This window comes from Aspergillus foveolatus (assembly GCF_047715535.1).
Source record: "Aspergillus foveolatus strain CBS 279.81 unplaced genomic scaffold BDW70scaffold_33, whole genome shotgun sequence".
Lineage (NCBI taxonomy): Eukaryota > Fungi > Ascomycota > Eurotiomycetes > Eurotiales > Aspergillaceae > Aspergillus > Aspergillus foveolatus.
Window position 1 is genome coordinate 260,386 of NW_027396097.1, and position 18,513 is coordinate 278,898.

The following is an 18,513-nucleotide window of genomic DNA, read 5'->3' on the forward strand; positions in this document are numbered from 1 at the left end:
GGGCATATAAAAGCACGTTTTCTATTTTACTCTCATTGTTGTATATAGGTGGCAAAATGTGTATATCGTAAGAATATTTATAGAGTTCATTGCTAAAATTCTTTGTTGGACAAGCTGAGTCTCAAACCCTAATGACTCAAGTTGCAAGATTCCGATATAAGTATATGATATTATCAGACGATTACCCAACCTACCAACCGTATTTCGCACCCGCTTCTTTCTTGTTCCGCTTCCCAGAAGCAAAACTCTCCTCCAAAGCTTCCTTCTGCGTGCTTGCAGCATTGACCAACTGTTGCAGCGTGTGCTTACCAGGAGCAATAGCCCGGACAGGATTATGCTGTGCAGCGGCGAGTTCCTTATGTGCCATCTCCTGGTTAGCAGCGTACTCTGCGTCTGTATTGAAGTGCAAAATCTTTGAACTGGAAGGGTCGGCGTTGCGGCCGAACAACTGGCGCCGCTGTGAGCGGGAGAGGTTCAAATCATCTGCGATGTAGTCCAAGGTCTGAGCTGAGGGAGGCGGTTGCGCTGAGGCGGCAGGGACAGATTCGGTTTGTGGGACTTGAGGGCCTGCTGTAGGCGAGTCCTCATTTGTGGTATAAACCAAGGGCTCATAGATTGAGCCATGGGCTGATGTTGATGCATCCGACGCAGCCGTTTCTTCTGTCGGGGCCGAAAGAGAGAAAAGGCTAACCTTGGGTTTCGGGGCTGGAGGCGCGGCAGATTTCTGCATCTGTATTTCTGGCTGTACTTCTGGCTCATTTATTCTCTTTTCTGCTGATGTTGTTGGCTTAGACGATGGCAACGGCGGCGGAATAATCGGCTTCTTTTTCTTCTGCCCTGCTCGCGCCACGGACAGCGGTTTGAACATCATCGGGTTCCCCTTCAGGACCACTTCCTGGGGTTTCTCCTCCACGGCATTCCTCGCCTCAGTGTCCTCATTCTTCCTTAAACTCCCCGCCTTGGGGATTGTCTCATCCTGATTATCATCATCACCGCCCATTCCCAGATTCTCAAACGCCATATCCCTCCTCATCTCCTCATCGGCCTCGCGATCAAAACCCGGCGCAGCTCCGGTCTTCAAGCTAAACACCTTACGCGTCGGTCCGCTGCCGGCTAATTTCTCTGTTTCCACCTTCGCATTGGGTCTTTTGGGCGCTGGTAGTAATGAATTGAAGCCCGCGAACGCGCCGGCGCCGCCTCCTCCGATTCTGGGCTTCTTACGCGCGGGACCATTTTCTTCTCCTCCCTCACTTTCGGGTTCGATCTCTGGCAGGGCGACTCGAATTTTGCGGGGGTTTGACTTGTCGACGATGGTTGTGACTTTTTGGGCGGAGGCTGATGTTGTGTTTGAGAAGGTTGAAGTGGGCTTGGTGGCTGATGTTCGCGCGGCTGGAGTGGTGTTTTTTTGCTCAGAGTCGGAGGCCTCAGAATCGGAGTATGCGACGAGGACCATTGTTGCTGTATTTGTGGAATGTGATGTGGATGTTGGATTATGGACGGAAGATTGCACTTGCAAGGTTGGCTGGAGGCTGGATATTACGGTAAAATCGCAGCCGTATTTTATTCTTATCTTATCTGATCATCAGAATAGTCGCATGATGTCATGCCTCATCTTTCGTCTTGAGACAATAAGGGTCTCGGTAAATAAGTTGCTGCGATATTTCGCAGACACTGAAGCAGCAATATTAATACCACGGAATATAGATTTCCAGGCTATTTGTACCACCGTTAAGAGGGAGTTATGTTGCTTCCCCGACGATTCGACCTCCCAAAATTACTAGCGTCAAGCGCTCGATAACGTGAATTACGCGCTTTCCAGACATACGGGCCGAGTCTCAGGTTTGATTCCAACCTCCGCAACCTCAACAGGCCATGGTCTCATATTATCCTCACTCTCTTTTACGAGCCGTTCCTACGTGAAGATAATGCGGCCATGGATACAGAGCACAATATAAGCCACTCGCCACCACGCGACCGCGATCTGAATCCGCCCTCCGAATCCAGCGCCAAACCCACCGCTCCAGAAACCGAAGCCGATGACTACCAGGCCAACAGCAAAGCCAGAGGAAAATTTCGCTTCAAGTCTTCCAAGTCGAAATCCAGCTCTAGATCCTCACGAGATGATTCCCACCGGCATAGCCACAGACATAGACGCCGGCACAATGAGGACAACCGCGGCCACCGACGACACAAACGCCACAGAACCACAACCCCCCATTCGCCCTCACCCGGCACTGTCCCGTCCTACCCAGGCGCCCCCTTGTCTCCCAACACGGCCTTCCGTGAATCTCTCTTCGACGCGCTAGGCGACGACGAAGGCGCCGCGTTCTGGGAATCTGTTTACGGGCAATCTATACATTCATTCGCTCCTCCACCGGCGGGCGACGGTGATGGACGGGGCGTACTAGAGCAAATGGATGAAGAGGAATACGCGGCGTACGTACGGGCTGAGATGTGGAAACGCACAAGGGAGGGGATGCTTGAAGAGCAGGAGCGCATCCGCGCAGAGAAGAAGGCGCGTGTACGTGCTGAGAAGGCCGCTGAGGAAGAAGAGGAGAGAAGAAGGTTTGAGAGGGCAATGGAAGACAGTCTGAGGCGGGGAATGGAGAGGAAGAGAGCAAAAGAGGTTTGGAGGGTGGCTTGGGAGAGTTATTTTAGATCCTGGGAGGAGATCGAGGAGGCGAGGAGGAAAGGTGACAGCGCGGATGAAGCCAAAAGGGTGCGGAATCTACTCTTTTGGCCCGTGGAGTCGGGAAAAAGGGGGGATGTCAGCAAAGAAAATGTGGAGGAGTTTATGAGACGGGCTCCTTGTCATCCGCAGTCATCTGGTTCTCGCTCTGGTGCTGGAAATAACACTGCACCTGAGGATACGCTGCTATGTACTCTCAAGGCAGAACGCGTTCGGTGGCATCCGGACAAGATCCAGCATCGGTATGGTGCAATGGGAATTGATGAGCCCGTCATGCGGAGCGTTACGGAGGTCTTTCAGATTATTGACCACATGTGGAACGAGCTAAAGAAGTAACTGGCATCTACATGGACCTACCTAAGAGGATTGCTGCATTGGCATGGCATTGGCGTTAATAGGAATGATACCCTAGGTTGCATTAGAGTTTAGCATTTATACAGATTTCTTGACAGATAAAACGCGGCAGTTATTTCACGATGGCATGTAGAACCCGCAGTAAGATACAAGTACATGATATCATGGCTATGCAAAGTAAATGGAATGAAGAATTGAGTTGGGCAAGCAGATACAGAATAACAGATGAATGTTTTATTTTAGCCATTTCACTTTCAGACATCGGACCACATCTCATGAAGCCACAGAAATCGACGACGCGTCCATTTAAAACCGAGAATACCTTGTCCTAGACCGGTAGGCAGTCCATCCAACATACCCACCCCCGACAGCAGCAAAGAAGAAGAACACCTTAAACAGGAACCATGACCAGCTACTGGACTGCTTCTTGGGCTTGCGGTAAGGCCGGTCGGCGCTGCGAGGGGGTCCACTACCGCCAGTGCCCTTAGATCCGGCGACATTGTATAGATTCTGGGCCTTGACAGAGATGATGTCGTGGTTGTCGCTGAGCTCGCCGGTCTCGGCGGAGAAACCGAGGTACGCGACGGATGGAATGGCGATGTTCGTCTCGGGGCTTGTGAGCGTGAAGCAGTTGGTCCAGGTGCCTTCGGATTTGTATTGCAGGTCGAGGGTTAGCGACTTGTCTTGGAAGTACGTTAGGCGGGCTTTTGTGGGGACGGAGGTGGTGCGAAGACCGCGGGCCTGCAATTGTTAGTTTCAAGAGTAGGGGAATTGGATATAGCACGTAGGTGACGTACGGAGCATCCGGCCAATTCATTGGCCTTGCCGTCGTGTGCTTGGTCGTAGCTGGTTTTGCCGTCGCCCATCATGGCCATGACGTAGGGGAAGGATGTGCCCGGGCGGTTGTTCTTGTATGTGTCGAAGAAAATTCCCAGACCCTCAAAGTTATCCGTCGAGCCAAAGACGGGGCCTTGTGTCGCGCGCTGCTTGGTGAGCCACATGGCGAAGCCATCGCCGTGCAGGTTTCCCTCTCCATGGATCTGGAATTCAAATTCGATCTACTCCCATGTTTAGTCTCGGCCACTGTAGCATGATTGTAGAACATGCTCACCTCCCAGTTTGTCGCGGTCAAAGGAACGCGAGAAAAGATCCATCCTTGCTGCGACGGCCGGTCTGATGTGAGACGGATGTATCTAGGTAGTTGCCTTAGCACAGAACTCTTTCGATACAACAGATCAAGCTAGACGGCCAGGTGAATAGAGGCGGGACGTACTTGTCGGCACGAATGACCGTATCACCACCAAAATCGAACCAGCGGCTTTGGAAGTCTGAATCCAAGTATGGCTATGCCGAGTCAGTATCAGGCATGGTGCATAGCGGGGCGGTAGCAGGTAGGTAGACGCACGGCGGAGAGGCTATGAGTTCGTAGCTGTACAACAGCAATTAGCTACCAGTAAGACATTAGAGGCAATATATACACACCGGAATGCTCTTGACGTTCTCATCGCCGTCATAGGCCTTGACTGCAGGCACAGCCGTCAGGCCAGCAAGGCACAAGAGTGTCGAGAACCTCGGCAACAACATTGTATTCGTAAACTAATCGCAATTCGCAAAACGATCGTGGGCGTGATTTTGAAAGAGTAACAATAGACTAGTTTTGGGCAGAGAGCGCTCAATCAATGTCGCCGGGACATTAAATGCTCTGTTGCGTGGGTGCGTGGGTGCGTGGTCAATATAGCAGAGTATACTTCCACCTGGCACCAAGCGATCAACAGCGGAGTAGTACTAGATCGAGGTTCGGTTACAAGTACTCGGGAAGGAAAGAGATAAGAATCAAGTTAAAGGAAGGAATAGCGCGTCAGATGACGAACAATGACAGGAGAATTGAATAACTTTCAGGAGCAAATGTTGGCGGTTCGGCACTGGAGAGAACGAGAACTGGACAGATCAGAGACAGCGACAGACACTCAAGCTTCGAGTTCACACATCCTCCACAGCCTGAGGAGTTAGGTGTCCACTTCGACCAGTGGCTGATGCATCATTCCAAGCTCCGCCTCAGCCTCACTCAGTCTTGGCACCGCCACAGCTTTTTCCGATACCATATCGACCTACTTCAGATCCTGTCGTAGTCAGCGTCTGAACAATCACGGCTTCACGCGTACAATTCCTTTTTCACCTTCTTTCTTCGGAACCAGACATAAAATACACAATTAAAAATGGCTCTTTTCGGCTCTTCTGCCCCCGCCGCTGCGGCGCCCGCCAACTCCGCCGACGACGTCCAGCAAACCAAAGCCAACCTCATCGCACAGCTCCAACAAGAGATGGCCATGGCCAATGCTAAGAAACTCATCAGCGTACGCTCACACTCTCTGTCCTTTTATTAATTTTTTTTTTTTTTCTTTATCTCCGTTAGGTTAATATTCGAGTCCCGTGCACTGGCTAACTTCAATACAGAAAGTCAACCAGAACTGCTTCGAGAACTGCATCACAGCCCCCGGCTCCTCATTGTCCGCCAGCGAATCTACTTGCTTGTCTAGCTGTATGGAGAAGTACATTCAGTTCTGGAACGCCGCGAGCAAGGCGTATATTGCTCGCGCGACTACGCAGACTGTCGCGGCGAATGCGATGGCTACGGAGCTGTGAGCTTGTGACGTGAGGCGGTTGATTAGGTGGTTGATGACATACCGGATTGGGTTTCTCGGAAGCCTGGGAAACAGTGTCGAAGATCATAATATGTACAATATGAATGGAGGGAATGTATAACGTCTAGGTTTAGTTGGATTAGTGCCGATGTCTAAACTTGCCTTCGTTGAGGTGCAGGTGCTATGTTTTTGGACTTCGGGGACTACTGTTGTATAGTATACAACTTGCCTAAGTGCAGGCCAGTTCTTGGTTTACTCTTCATGCGAAGACAATTGTGAAGTATTTACATAGATTGTACAGACCTTCACAAGCAAGAATCCAAAAATAGCTCCGGCTATTTGAGAAAATATCCAGAAATTTGGTGAAAGTCGAACCGAACAGCACCTGCCCAACCCAGCGGCAATGCGGCGGTCGGTAACGTGAGAAGTGCTTTGAGTTTCAAGCCAAACACCATAGACATACCCACCTGCCCGCGAAGCAGAAATATAGAGAAATATAGGAGCCACATCATCAACCTAACCACGCATCTGACACAAGTAGGATACGAGCTCCAACCTCGCTCCCCAACCATGAGTGAAAGTGGCCCTCACATAAGTAGAAGGGACAACTCAACACGTGAAACGCTTTTGACGCAGACTTCAAGGCCAGGGTAAGGCCTGGCAAGGCTCATCTTTCAAACACTTAAATTCTCATTCGACCAGCGATTATCAAACCAACAGGCGGAACAATTGACCTTAATTATCATTACGCCAACTTGCGCTCAGCAGACACCACATTCCACACGTCTTCATTATAGAGTAGAATTCGAGTTCTAGTCAAAGCCGTCTCTAGTGTGAATCTCATTTCATCATCACTCGTTAGAGCGTCTAGAAATCGGGGAACAGGTGACCGTGGCTATATAGCGTGTTAACGAGAGTATAACCATATATGGGACTTGAACTTACGGATCCTCGCCGGCCTGGCCGTAGGGTTCTGATTCTTCCTGGTAGTTCTCGTACTGGCTGGCATCACCTTGTCCGCCCCTGATCGGAGGAACGTAAGGTGCGTCGATCTCCTTCCTCAACAACCGGTCCCAAGTGACTTCCGCGAACCATGGGTGGTTCTTGATGTCGTCGGGGCCACCATGGAGGTTACCCAACCGCTTGGTAAGATCTGAGGTGATCAGGCGGGAGAGCAGGTCGACGGCATCGGGGTGGAGGTATGGTGGGAACTTGATCCTCCCAGCAAGGATATTCTGATATATCTTGACGGGCGACCCTTGGTCCCAGAAGGGTGTAAACCCGCACAGCATCTCGAAGATCAGAATACCTAATGACCACCTTGAAAGAGACTGTCAGCGCACTCCGCCAACGTAAACTCACACCAACTCACCAGTCGACAGATTTGTTGTAACCCTTAGAAGCCACGACCTCCGGAGCGAGATAGTCGGGAGTTCCGCAAAGGGTCCAGGTAATGTCAGGCACCTCCTTCGCAAAGCCGAAATCGGTAATCTTGAGATGCCCATGGCGGTCTAACAACAAGTTCTCAGGCTTAAGATCACGATAAATAATATTCAACGAGTGGAGATACTCCAGTGCCAGAGTGACCTCGGCAGCATAGAACTTGGCGACAGGGTTGGGGAACCGCTACCAATTGCCCACCATCAGCTCGCTCCTCTAGCAATCAAGGACCAGCAAAGCTCACCTGAGATTTCCGAAGCAGACTGAACAACTCTCCACCCTCGACGAAGTCCATAACCATGTAGAGGTTTCGAGCATCCTGCCAAGTCCCCCACAGGGTGACCAGGAAAGGATGCCTGACGCGGTTCAGCATCCGTCGCTCATCATTCGTATGCTCAATCTGCTTCATCTTGACGACTTGCGCCTTCTTCAATACTTTAATGGCATAGTAGCGGTGGTTGTGCTTCGACTGCACGAGGTGGACGCGCCCGAAACTGCCTGTGCCGAGCGTGCGCTGGATCGCGAAATCATCGAGGGTGTATTTGCCCTTGGTGGTACGCTCCGTCCGCGACACTTGCGGGGTATTCTGCTGCGACGGGTGTATGATGTTGTGTATGCTGGCGGCATTGCTGTGGTGGCCGGAATTTGAGTGTGCGGAAGTACTAGAGGGCTGTTGTGCGGGGGATTGCATGGAGGCGGTTTGCCCGTCGGAAGGCTGGTTACTGGCGGCTGAAGACTGGTCGGATTGGTGGTGCTTAGCGGCGTGGGAATTCTGCGAATTCGCCGAATTAGCCGAATTGTTAGAAGGCTGGTGGTTATGGTGGTTATGGTGGTTATGGTGGAAGAAGTGGTGGCCGCCGTGGTGGCCGTGGTGCTGCTGGGACTGGGAGTCTTCGGCACCGATTGGTGACGTCGTGGTGTGGCCAGTCGTGGTGGAACCGGCCTGGAGCTCCTTGGAGAGGTCTTGCGAATCCCTCGTTCGCCGTTTCTTCAAAAGACCTCCTAGAGTAGGCATCGAGGACGGTTTAAGATGAGACAACGGTGCGATGTAAGACAAACTGGAAGCATGCAGGCGCTAGGCTTCGTGGTTGGAGCTACGCGTAGGTGACCGTCGACGATGAGGCTTCGTATTGGTCTCTGTTTCGGATCCCAAGCGACCCCGGCCAGAGTAAAGTATGCAGTGAGCACGACTCTGAGTGTGTTTGAAGACCGCAGCAGAATCAGTCAATTGAACAAGGGCAAGCTGGCAAGAAATCGCGGCTGACGGGCACGATGAATCATGGACGATGAGTCTCAGTACCTAAAAACAAGGCCGTGGCCGATCGAGGGGAGAACGGAGACTAGAGGGGAGGGGGCAGGGAGGCGACCGCGAGAGAGCACGAGTAGCAGCAGAGCGGGGTCGATGCTGGAGTCTGACTTTATGAGTTCTTTGCGTCAAGATGAATCGATCCAGCAACGATCAGACAACGATCAATTAATCTTCTTCGATCCACTCTGCAACCTATGAACGCCCTGCCTTTCGTCAACGGAGCGGCCTTTCTTTGTCCTCTGTCTTCCACCCGCCTGAGCCTCGAGTCTAGCTTACTTTTTCTGGTTTCTCTGCATTTTCTGATCCAGATGCTCGACAGCATTCGAGTTCTGCGATCCCTGGCTTCATTGCACTATTGACCTAATTCCACAGTGATGTCTATACGCGTCAGGGGTGAGATCACCACTACTGCTTGGTACCCTGTACTACTGCTGCGAGCTGGGACCGATGACCTCATAACGGTCCATGGACGGGCGGTCCCAGCCAACGTTAAAAAGAGACCTTAAAGAACCACATGGTTGTATCAGGCTTCAAAAACAATAGAGTTTGCTGCAGACGCAAGACCTGTGTCTCGAGAAGACTTTGTACCTTTGTAGTTGGGAACTCGTGGAGAGTCGGTGCTCGTCCCAAGACAAAGATTTGAGTCGAGGCTTTCATGCATGTCCAGGCCAAAACATTCATCAATCCATTGCTAGCCAATTCAGCCAATTCCCCAGTCCAAGTTTACACCTTGAATACCCACAAAGAGAAGTAATAATAGAAGTCCTGCACTCATGTTGTGCGATACTGCGCCATGTTCTTCTTGATCTCGCCCACGATCTCCTCCGCTTCAAACGAATTACGCGCCTCAAAATCATACCGCTTCTGCTCCGTCGCATCATTCCCACGCAGCACCACGACGCGGAAATTCTTCGGATGCCGTCGGCTTACTTTGCACCCCACAACATCGTTGAAGCTGATTGACCGGGTCTTGGTGTCGGACCCATTTTTACCCGTATCTGCAGGCATGATGTGCATGTAGTCGTTGTCAAACGTCAGGACGCGATGCAGGGAAGTAGTGAATCCCATCGACTGCTTGCGAAGCACAAAATACCGCCGGTAGTATCCTCCGATAAGATCCTGTTGTTGCGTAAGAGGATGTAGCATTCGCTGTCCGCTTTTCTTTCCTTTCTTGGTCGGCACTGCGGGATTGTCGACCAGGAGGGGAGCATTCGGAGAAGAGCTCACTGGCGATCCTGTCAATGCCTGCGGGCCGAAGCGTCGGCGGACCAGGTCCAAGTCAGTGATGTTGCCCAGTGCCTCAACGGTGCGGTCCAGCGGAGCGATTGTGTTGGAGCCCATTACTTTAAGCAAGTAATTCCCTTTATCCAGACCCCATCGCTTGCATACAGAATCCAGAATTTCTGCTATGTAGCTATCTGTCGATGTATTGAGGGTCGTAGTTTGCGTTGACGACTCCAAGTTGGTATACCGGATCTTCAGTGTCTTCGAAACGCCCAGACGAGGCGTGGCATGCGAAACAGGCACCGCTGGGCGATCGGCAGGCGTGAGGGTATTGTCATTTAATGCTGACGAGAACGGTTGTCCAAGGATTGGGTTCGGGCGAGCTGTTTTAGTTTGCGGTACCGGCTGGCTTGCCGGAGCAGCGGCTGCTGCGGGCGCTGGATCTCTTGCCTCTTCGGCGGGAGCAGAGACGTTATACATCGGGTATAAGCGCTCATTCTCCTCGAACTCCGAATCGGAAGCTTCAACTAGAGCAAACTCGTCATATTGTTTCCCTCTGGATCTGCCGCGCATGCCACCTGCTCGGCTATTGTTGTTTGAGGTAAAATCGGCTATGGCTGATGCTCGACCCAGTGGTGGGAAATCGTATTCAACTTCACCATCCTCCACCATTCGAAGCGTCCACCTATTGACATTGAGTTTGTCACGCTCGATGGGAGGTTGTCGACGCTCCTCGGAGTACCTCCAAAGTGCCAATCCAATAGCCTCGGCTACAGTCACAGGTGCTGGTTGATCCGCTAGTTTTGATTCTCGAGCCAGCGGCAAGTCGAGCGGCTCTTCGGGGTCTGAGGAGAATGGTACATATAATCGAATATTCAAGGCATCCGTTAGACCCTTGCCAGAGAGTACAGCGAACCTTTCAACGGGGTTTGCTGGTGCCTTGGCACGAGCATTGAGTGCTGTGGAGAGCAGACTAACTGGTTGCACCGTACTAATCGGTCGAGGAGGTGGTAGATCCTGCAGTTCGGGCGCCGGTGGTTTTGGTTTCCGGGGCGATGCTGTCTGAGAGCTCGGTCCATGGGGCAGCTTGTGCATCAACGCAATCGGTGACGACGAGTTTAGACCTCCAGTTATACCAACAGCTCCTAAAAGTGACGCAGAGCCGGCTGTCGCATCAAATTCTGATGAGAGAGCACTTTCGACTGACCCCGCGTCCGAGTCTTCCTCCTGTTCGTCCAACTGCTCGAGTCCGTCACTGCTGGCTTTTCCTAGATCTATCACGTGGTCATGACCAGAGAAGTGAATCTGGCGCCTCCTGTACCCCGGCGCGGACATATCAATCTCATGGTCTGAAGACATGTCACTACTGGTCGTAGTGGTTGTTGTGTCCCGCCGTGGGCGTTCACTGACGCTTGGGGCGGTCCCAAGAGAGCCCGTGCGATAATGACTATTCATCGATGTATGCGAAGGATGTGTGACCATAACCTGAGGTCTTTCCTGCCGATCGGTTGCCCTGATAGGCGACGAGCCTGCTCTGATCCGAACAGGCACTTTTGGAAACTTGATCTCTTCGCTAGCCCTCTGCGGGGTTTCCCCATCATCGTCACTTTCGTCGCTCAGGTCACTGCTGTCATCTTCTTCGACGTCTCTTGCCTTCTGCTGTTCCCTTTGCTGGCGTTCTTTCCGATGTGCGCGCTTCTCATTCCGTAAAGGATTCCGGCGCCCGATCCCATCTATTGTAGATCTCCCCGTCACCATGCCCCCTTCGTCATCCTCGCCGTCTTGTCCAAATCGAGATTTTTGCGAATCATTTAAATCCCTAGCGCCTAACTGGTAATATTCAGACGAGACTGCTGTGGCGGTAGGTATAGGAGGAGAATATGTCCGTTTTATACTGGCAGCAAGTTGTGAGGGGTGGTTGGCGGAGGCTGCTGGCCAGCCTGCGGCGCGGAATCCGGGTGTATTGAGAACGGAATGATTGACATTGATGAGTCTGTCGCCAATGCCATCCTTAATTGTGGAGAGGTAAGAAGTGCGTAGCTGCCAGATCGTAAAGCTGCACCCAGTTAGCATGTCGAGAAACTGAAGGTGAGGGGATTCAAAACGTACTCTTCGTTATGAAGGAGAGACATCTTCCATACACTTTGGAGGAAATAAGAAGTGAGACAGAAGGGTATTTTGGCTATTCCGATCTAGGATAAATATGTGCAACTGTTTAACTGGGCTATCGTACGTCCTGTGTTCTCATTGCGGAGTGAAGGTGGATGCGCTGAGTGTGCCGAACGAAGGGAACACAACCGGGCAGGACCAGCCTGACCGAAGCACGAAAAAAAAAAATAGGAGAGAAGATAACAGAGATGCTGCTCCTGGACGCGCTCCAGGGTGGCGTACGGTGTAAATGCTGCGCTGTATAGCTAAGGAAGATTGAAGGAGGGGAGAGGAGGCCGCAAGCACAACTCCACCCCATCTCCGCCGCCGGCAATCAGCCAAGACTAGAGCGAAGCACGCCCTTCACGAGCCAGGCACCAGATCCAACAGTATTTGTATCTACGGTTTGCCTCGTGCTACAAATGCAGATCAAAGAGAAAATCATCCCCTATCCGTTAAACATCACCACGAGCCGTGGTACATGTAATTATACATCTAACATACATCCAGTCAATGTCGCACTCTCGCTCAAATTGCGGCCATGATATCCCTCAAATCAAATATCAAAAACATGGAATAACAGACGCCTGATATTGCTCATCAAGTTATGCCTTGGTTTTTTTGCCGCGCGCTTTCTTTGGCTTCGGCGCATCGTCGTCCTCGTCGTCGATGAAATCGTCCGCGCTTGTCTTCTTGGATTTTCCTTTGCCTTTCGCTGATGTGCTGCTTTTTGCTGAGCTTTTCTTAGCGGCAGACTTCTTAGGCACACGAATGAGTTTGTCCTTCTTGAGATCAATCTCGTCGCTATCTTCGTCATCTTTAGTGTCGTCTACAAGGACGTCATCCTCGTCCGACTCATCGATGGCATCCTCAATGTCGGGTTTCTCCTTCGGCGCCTTCTTCGGCGCAAGAACATTGCTAGCTTTCATATATGGAAGCGGGTGTGAGCGTTGATTGTAAACACGCGTGAAGGCGGCTTTGGTCTGCGTCTCCAGCTTGACTTTAGACTCATCCATAGGCCCAAGTCCGAGCTCGACAAGAGCATCCCAGTCATCCCTGGTAAGAAAATAACTGTCCATAAAATCAACGACGTCTTCAACACTGTCTTTGCCGTCTACCATCAGCCGCTTAACGAGTCTATCCCATAATAGTGGTATGTACTGCTGCCGGACCTCGTGGCGGTCTCCGGAGGCGCGAAGTCGCATGCGTCCTTGGATTTCCTTCACGTATCTCGAGAGTTTTCCTGCGGGTACAATATCAGCCTCACATGCAATTACTCCAGAGACGATAATCAAACCTTGTTTACTATTTTGCCCGAGCCAGCTGGTGAAGGCAGGCCGCTCCATCATATTACCAAACATAAAACTGGCCGGGCGCACAAAACTGAAAATAGCATGAGTTGGCATCAAACTCCATTGCTGCTGGCTGCCATGAATCATTCTGTCGACGAGATCGCCATCGCTTATGCTCGAGGCAGCATTATCTGCCAGTTCCAGCAGCTTTAACTTATGCTCTTTGCCCTCATAGTTATTGGCACGTGTCGGTTTCGTTCTAAGGTAATTCTCCTGAAGCATAAGATAGCTGAACTCGTGGTCATTGAAATACAGCTCACTTTTATCGTTGAGCGTAGCCGTTGAGCTTTGACTGAACATTTGTGGATTCAGAATCTTTCCAACAATGTCCCATGGCTTCAGGATGATATGCTTCTCCCATGCTTTCGACATCTGCTTTCCCTGGTCATAATCGAGAGAATAATCCTGGCCGCTTTGGTCGCCCTGCTCGCTCCGATCTAATCTGACTGCTGAGAGCATATTAATTACCTGTCGAATATCTGCATGTGTTCCCTCGATCAGACTGTCCAGGACTTGCGGTGGTATTTTCATTTTCTCTCGAAAGCAGATGGTCAGAAGGCGAGCTCGAATTTGTTCGACAGTCGGTCTTCTGAACGGAATCTCGAATGTGACGTGATCAAAGGGCTTCATTTTTGGGAGGCGTCGCTCATTGCAGATGAGAATGAGAGGAATTTGTGTCTTCTTCGCAATTGCAGCCATCGCTCCGACACCCCCTCGATCTCCAGCAGACATACCATCCACCTCGTCCATGATTAGCACAAGGTTCTTTTTGCCACTCTCAACCTTTTTGTTTGAAGTCGAGAAATACCCCTGCAGTGAAGTCGTATCCAGGACACCTAAAAGACCACTCTCGACAAGTTTTTTACTCCTAGTGTCACTTGCGTTTGATTCCACAACATCGTAACCTTCGAGTTTTGCCACAAGGTGCGCCGCGGTAGTTTTACCAATTCCAGGAGGGCCATGTATCATCACAGAACGATATAGCCCAAATCCGTCCTTGCCCGGTTTTGTAAAGTTCGCCTTTGCGCTTTTTCGCCAGTTCCTGAGCCAAGCTTGAAGTTTCTCAACTGCTCCTTTATTGCCGCATATCATATTCAGAGACGTAGGTGCATACTTCGAGGTCCAGAGTTGATTATCGACGTTATTTTCCTTTCTGTCTTTGACATCCTGGGCGGTTTGGCCGCTTTTGACTTCTTTCCGTTTCTCAGCTTCATTACGTTTCTCTTCCGCATCAATCTCAGCGGCCATCTTCCGAATTTTCTCATCTTCTTCCTTTTTCTTCGCTTCATACTTTTCAGCGGCTTTTCCATCGCCGCCGTTTGCGGGAAGACGACGAATGAGTTCAAATAGGCCTTCTTCGCTGATTGTTTTCAGCTTGTGTTTCGAGATTGTGGCAAGCTTTGATGGCCCAGCATCGCTTCCGAGGACAACAAAGCTTGTCTTACCGCTGGGTGCTGTTGTGACTTTACCGCCATATCTTTTGACTAAAGCCTGGCCCTCTTCGCGGCCCAGGGTGTCAAGAACACCTGTGAAAACGAACGTTAGACCTGCGAGACAATTTTCCGCTCCAACAGGTAGTTCGGCGCTCCCAGAAACAGGGTCTCGCGATTTCCCTCCTCCGAAGACGAACTTTTTCTTATCGTCAGAGCCTTGTGGAGGCGGGGGCGACGGAGCTTTTATTGTCGGAATGCTGTCGAAGATATCTTGAATCTCTTTGCTATCTGACTGATCCTGTTTGGCGGTTGACGCCTTTGGCTTTTTGGATCTTGCTCCAGTACCGACAATCTTTGAGGTTGCCTGGATATCATCGTTGTCCTTATCGATTGCTTCAGACTTTCGTTTCCTTTGCGTTTGAGAGGTTGCAGATTTGGCTGCGCTCGCCGGTCGCCGGGGGGAATCTTCCATAATCACGTCTTCATCGTCTTCATCAAGTGCAGAACGCTTTTTGGACGCTGGCCTGCCCCGGGCACCATTTACTGGTTTCACCAAGGGATCAAATTCATCGCTGTCATCCTCATCTTCCTCTTTGTAATCGTCGTCCCCTTTGCCCGCCTTGCCATACTCGGTCGCAAAAATGTCCTCATCACCCAGCTTTTCGTCGTCAAGACGCACAGTAGCCTTCTTCGTGTCACGGCGAGACCCGGCTCTAGTTGCGTCTCTCTGCTCCGCAGTCCTCCCGGTAGCTTGTGGACTCTCCGTCTTCGTAGAGTCACTTTTCGATGGCTTGTTATTAGTATCTGCGTTGCTGGACTTAGGTGTTCGTCCTTTCTTCTTGCTAGATGCGAAGTAGTCCGAGGCCGTCGTAGGTTCCCCTTCTGGCACTTCAGGCTTCCTTCGATCATGCGTTAGTGGACGAAGCTGTAATTCGACTAAGGAGCCTTACGACTTGCTCGATGGCTTAGCTCTGGAGACCGGCGTATCGGTCACCACGACATCACCGTCATCATCGCTGTCATTGACAACCTTCCTGCCACCTGTAACCTGGTCAACGTAATGGTCCATGTGATATAGATTTCCGCGAATCTTACGCTTGTTGCGGGCTGGGGTCTGTTTCCGTAGCGAAGTTAACAGCCGTCCATCAGACAAAGAAGGAGCGAAATACTGGGCATAAATTAAGCATTGGCGATCATACACATACATTTTTTTTTGCAGGCGGTTTCGTAGGAGACGAGGCGGAGCCTTGGCTCGACTTGCCACCAAAGAAACTCCTGATATCAGCCGGCATGATATTCACATGGAAAGAAGAACTTTCAGGAGGTGAAGCCTGCAAATTTCTGAATTTGGGGCCAGGCCGGCTGGTCTTCGACACAAGACAGTCTCAATTTATGACAGCCTCGGGTCTCAGCTTAGCAGGTAGGCAACGCGACGCGCCTACCCTGCCTAGAACTGTGACGCGATTAAATTGGCTTATGTAACTAGCCTACCTGGGCTACACGTGACAGACCTCTATTCGGAGCGGAACGGAAAAACACTCGAGAGGGAGTGCCGAGAATCAGAAAGTCTGCGGTTTCTCGGTGTCGCTCCATTCCGCTGAAGGCAAGCGTCGTGCTCGTGAAATACAATGGGGTCGCATCTGAAATATCTCGCACGGCCGCAATTTGCGTGCCTTCAGCCAACATGTATGAATCATCCAAAGAATTCTGCCGCTAAACTGATGCATCTTTCAGCACTAGGTCTGCGAGCATCTGTACCCTTCCTTCCGCTGTCACGATGCTTCTCTACAACTTCGCCGGCTCTTGACTGGCTTACTCCCAAGATGGCGGAAATCTCAAAGTCGCCCAAGGGTCGTCCACATGTCCCGACCGGAGGATCATCACGAGGCACAACAGTAGTGTGGGGAGATTATGGACTACGGATGAAAGACCACGACCGCCGGCTGCCGGCTGCTTCCCTCAAGATTGCAGAGGAAACCATCAAGAGACGTTTGCGGGGAATGAATTACACTCTGTATAAGCGCGTGAGTGCCAACATTGGTGTCTACACCAAGGGTAATGAGCAGCGTATGGGTAAAGGAAAGGGTAAATTCGACTATTGGACTGCGAAGGTTGCTGTCAGCAGGATTGTCTTCGAGCTCAAGGGCGATATTCACGAGAAAGTTGCAAGGGAAGCGTTCCGTCTTGCAGGTCACAAGCTACCCGGTATGTTATAGAGTTGCGAAAAGAAGTGAGTGCAGTCATTGATCTATATACAGGTCTCTGGGAATTTGTGAATAAAGGTGATCCACCAGTTGTCGGCCTTACGAAGCTCGGCAATGGTGTCACATTGGAGAGCTTGAAGCGAGCTCGAAGAAACCCACCTCTAGGAACGGACAAATTGTCTAATCCCCCGAAGTCCACGTCCTCAAGCCCATCGGCATCGCAATAGACCCGATATATCATTCAAACTATCAGCTTTTCCTGGTTCGAGCATCTACGCACCAATCCCAGAGCCAGGCCCATACCCTTGTTCTCTCCTAGACTTGGCGGCATCATGTTCGGTTCCGTCCTAGTATCATGTATATTACCATTAGCCTCGCGCACTCTTGTTTTATCGCCAACTACGAAGATTTCATATAAAGGAGTTTATAGGAAGGGGAATATACCGAACTCTCATTGGTATATCCAGTTATGCCAGAAGTGCGCTCTCCAAGCTCGAGCTTGTGCGCCAATTTAGTATCCTCCCTTTTCGCCTTTGCCTCGCTATGATCGCCAGCGAGTGTAGTTCTCATTTGACTTTTGGTGTGTGGGAGGTTGTCTAGAAGCGATCAGGAGCGGGTTTTGCGTAGATACGGACAGTGAGACCTACAACCTAGCTGTCCAGTTTGTTTCTCTGGTGTCTTGCTGAACTGCCGGACGCCTTCATACCTATATAGCTGTCAATGAATGCCCAATAGCTTCTGAAGTCTTGTCAAACTCACTGTGTCTGTTCGCCGCCAGCCTCGATATCCATAAGTTTAGTGTCGGACATTATGAGCTGCTATATCACAAAAAGATCGAGGAGTCAAATGAATTGAATGAGCGTTGATTGTGAGCGATTGTAAATTGTTCTTTTAATGGCCTGAGCGAGGTTGAGGACGAGGTGCTCCTGATATAGGTACTTCGAAATTATGACGTAGGCACTTCTACTCAGCCTTTCTCTACCTGACCTTCTACCTCGCTTTTCCGGATGTGAGATCTGAAATATTTCTTTACTATTTACTACACTCTTCACTCATCGATGCCGTCATGTAATCTAGAATTGAGCTTCACTATTTTTGTATTCAGTGATTAGAGACCCTAAACGTCACGTCACAAAGTTTCTGCTCAATTAGCACAAAACACCATTACGGCATGCCCACTTTGTTGAGCGGGCGAGTTTGAATCCGCATTTTTACTCTTGCTTTTAAGCTTAAATTAAATGAATGCGCTTGATTTTCCACATGCTATGCCTAAGGCCCACAACGCTCGAATGAATACTTTAAATTCGCACTTGAATAGCACAACTTTCTGCTCAAATAGGTTACGTTTCAGACTTGCCTAGGCTGTTATAGGTCAATCTGGAGCCATGGAGCGTACCTGATATGCAACATTCGGCAGAATGTTCTTCGACTTCCCCGTACTGAAAATGGACGCGTCCGACATGGATCATGTCGTATTGCCATAGCCCTCTTCCCAACTCGTGGACACCGAAATACTCACTTTTTGTAGTACTCTGCTTGCGGCTTCTCCTGCAAAATAACGACACCCGGGTTTTAGGCGCCTACAGCGCGTTGAAAGCATGGGGCCGCAGTGGATAGCTTCAGTAGCAACCCAAGAGGAGACTTAATGAAGTTCAAAGACCATTAAGAAATGTCAGAGCTTGTCCGGCTTGTCCCTTGTTTAATAATCGACTTGGCAT

General features: G+C 50.6%; 9 protein-coding genes across 9 annotated transcripts; 3 read left to right on the top strand and 6 right to left on the bottom strand.

The window, feature by feature from the left end:
* Positions 1-79: 79 nt before the first annotated feature.
* On the bottom strand, positions 80-1,010 carry BDW70DRAFT_138675 (PRCC domain-containing protein). Its single transcript, XM_073737268.1, has one exon. It carries the CDS (start codon positions 998-1,000, stop codon positions 191-193), a length of 810 nt encoding a protein of 269 aa, XP_073594878.1. The 5' UTR covers positions 1,001-1,010; the 3' UTR covers positions 80-190.
* Positions 1,011-1,887: 877 nt separating this feature from the next.
* On the top strand, positions 1,888-3,025 carry BDW70DRAFT_169089 (uncharacterized protein; the record flags this gene model as incomplete). The annotated part of the gene is made up of 1 exon (XM_073742608.1): positions 1,888-3,025. Exon 1 carries the CDS (start codon positions 1,934-1,936, stop codon positions 3,023-3,025), a length of 1,092 nt encoding a protein of 363 aa, XP_073594879.1. The 5' UTR covers positions 1,888-1,933.
* Positions 3,026-3,134: 109 nt separating this feature from the next.
* On the bottom strand, positions 3,135-4,987 carry BDW70DRAFT_73408 (legume-like lectin family protein). Its single transcript, XM_073744707.1, has 6 exons — positions 4,526-4,987; positions 4,449-4,472; positions 4,317-4,387; positions 4,155-4,236; positions 3,841-4,101; positions 3,135-3,784 (listed from the first exon to the last, which is right to left on the bottom strand). Exons 1-6 carry the CDS (start codon positions 4,625-4,627, stop codon positions 3,350-3,352), a joined length of 975 nt encoding a protein of 324 aa, XP_073594880.1. The 5' UTR covers positions 4,628-4,987; the 3' UTR covers positions 3,135-3,349.
* Positions 4,988-5,165: 178 nt separating this feature from the next.
* On the top strand, positions 5,166-5,853 carry tim13 (protein translocase subunit TIM13). The gene is made up of 2 exons (XM_073744708.1): positions 5,166-5,397; positions 5,498-5,853. Exons 1-2 carry the CDS (start codon positions 5,260-5,262, stop codon positions 5,684-5,686), a joined length of 327 nt encoding a protein of 108 aa, XP_073594881.1. The 5' UTR covers positions 5,166-5,259; the 3' UTR covers positions 5,687-5,853.
* A 699-nt stretch (positions 5,854-6,552) lies between these two features.
* On the bottom strand, positions 6,553-8,140 carry pkaC (cAMP-dependent protein kinase catalytic subunit pkaC; the record flags this gene model as incomplete). Its single annotated transcript, XM_073739261.1, has 4 exons — positions 6,553-6,580; positions 6,631-7,005; positions 7,058-7,311; positions 7,370-8,140. 4 exons carry the CDS (start codon positions 8,138-8,140, stop codon positions 6,553-6,555), a joined length of 1,428 nt encoding a protein of 475 aa, XP_073594882.1.
* An 828-nt stretch (positions 8,141-8,968) lies between these two features.
* On the bottom strand, positions 8,969-12,077 carry BDW70DRAFT_73419 (Sin1 family protein). Its single transcript, XM_073744709.1, has 2 exons — positions 11,768-12,077; positions 8,969-11,714 (listed from the first exon to the last, which is right to left on the bottom strand). The coding sequence occupies exons 1-2, from the start codon at positions 11,788-11,790 to the stop codon at positions 9,206-9,208; spliced, it is 2,532 nt and encodes an 843-aa protein (XP_073594883.1). The 5' UTR covers positions 11,791-12,077; the 3' UTR covers positions 8,969-9,205.
* A 183-nt stretch (positions 12,078-12,260) lies between these two features.
* BDW70DRAFT_73445 (replication factor C subunit 1) lies at positions 12,261-15,986 on the bottom strand. The gene is made up of 4 exons (XM_073744710.1): positions 15,687-15,986; positions 15,542-15,632; positions 13,104-15,490; positions 12,261-13,049 (listed from the first exon to the last, which is right to left on the bottom strand). Exons 1-4 carry the CDS (start codon positions 15,796-15,798, stop codon positions 12,412-12,414), a joined length of 3,228 nt encoding a protein of 1,075 aa, XP_073594884.1. The 5' UTR covers positions 15,799-15,986; the 3' UTR covers positions 12,261-12,411.
* A 181-nt stretch (positions 15,987-16,167) lies between these two features.
* BDW70DRAFT_138681 (mitochondrial 54S ribosomal protein uL16m) lies at positions 16,168-17,679 on the top strand. Its single transcript, XM_073737269.1, has 4 exons — positions 16,168-16,795; positions 16,849-17,391; positions 17,443-17,501; positions 17,555-17,679. Exons 1-2 carry the CDS (start codon positions 16,220-16,222, stop codon positions 17,020-17,022), a joined length of 750 nt encoding a protein of 249 aa, XP_073594885.1. The 5' UTR covers positions 16,168-16,219; the 3' UTR covers positions 17,023-17,391; positions 17,443-17,501; positions 17,555-17,679.
* BDW70DRAFT_73447 (uncharacterized protein) lies at positions 16,938-17,679 on the bottom strand. The gene is made up of 4 exons (XM_073744711.1): positions 17,555-17,679; positions 17,443-17,501; positions 17,240-17,391; positions 16,938-17,142 (listed from the first exon to the last, which is right to left on the bottom strand). Exons 1-4 carry the CDS (start codon positions 17,602-17,604, stop codon positions 17,068-17,070), a joined length of 336 nt encoding a protein of 111 aa, XP_073594886.1. The 5' UTR covers positions 17,605-17,679; the 3' UTR covers positions 16,938-17,067.
* Positions 17,680-18,513: the final 834 nt, after the last annotated feature.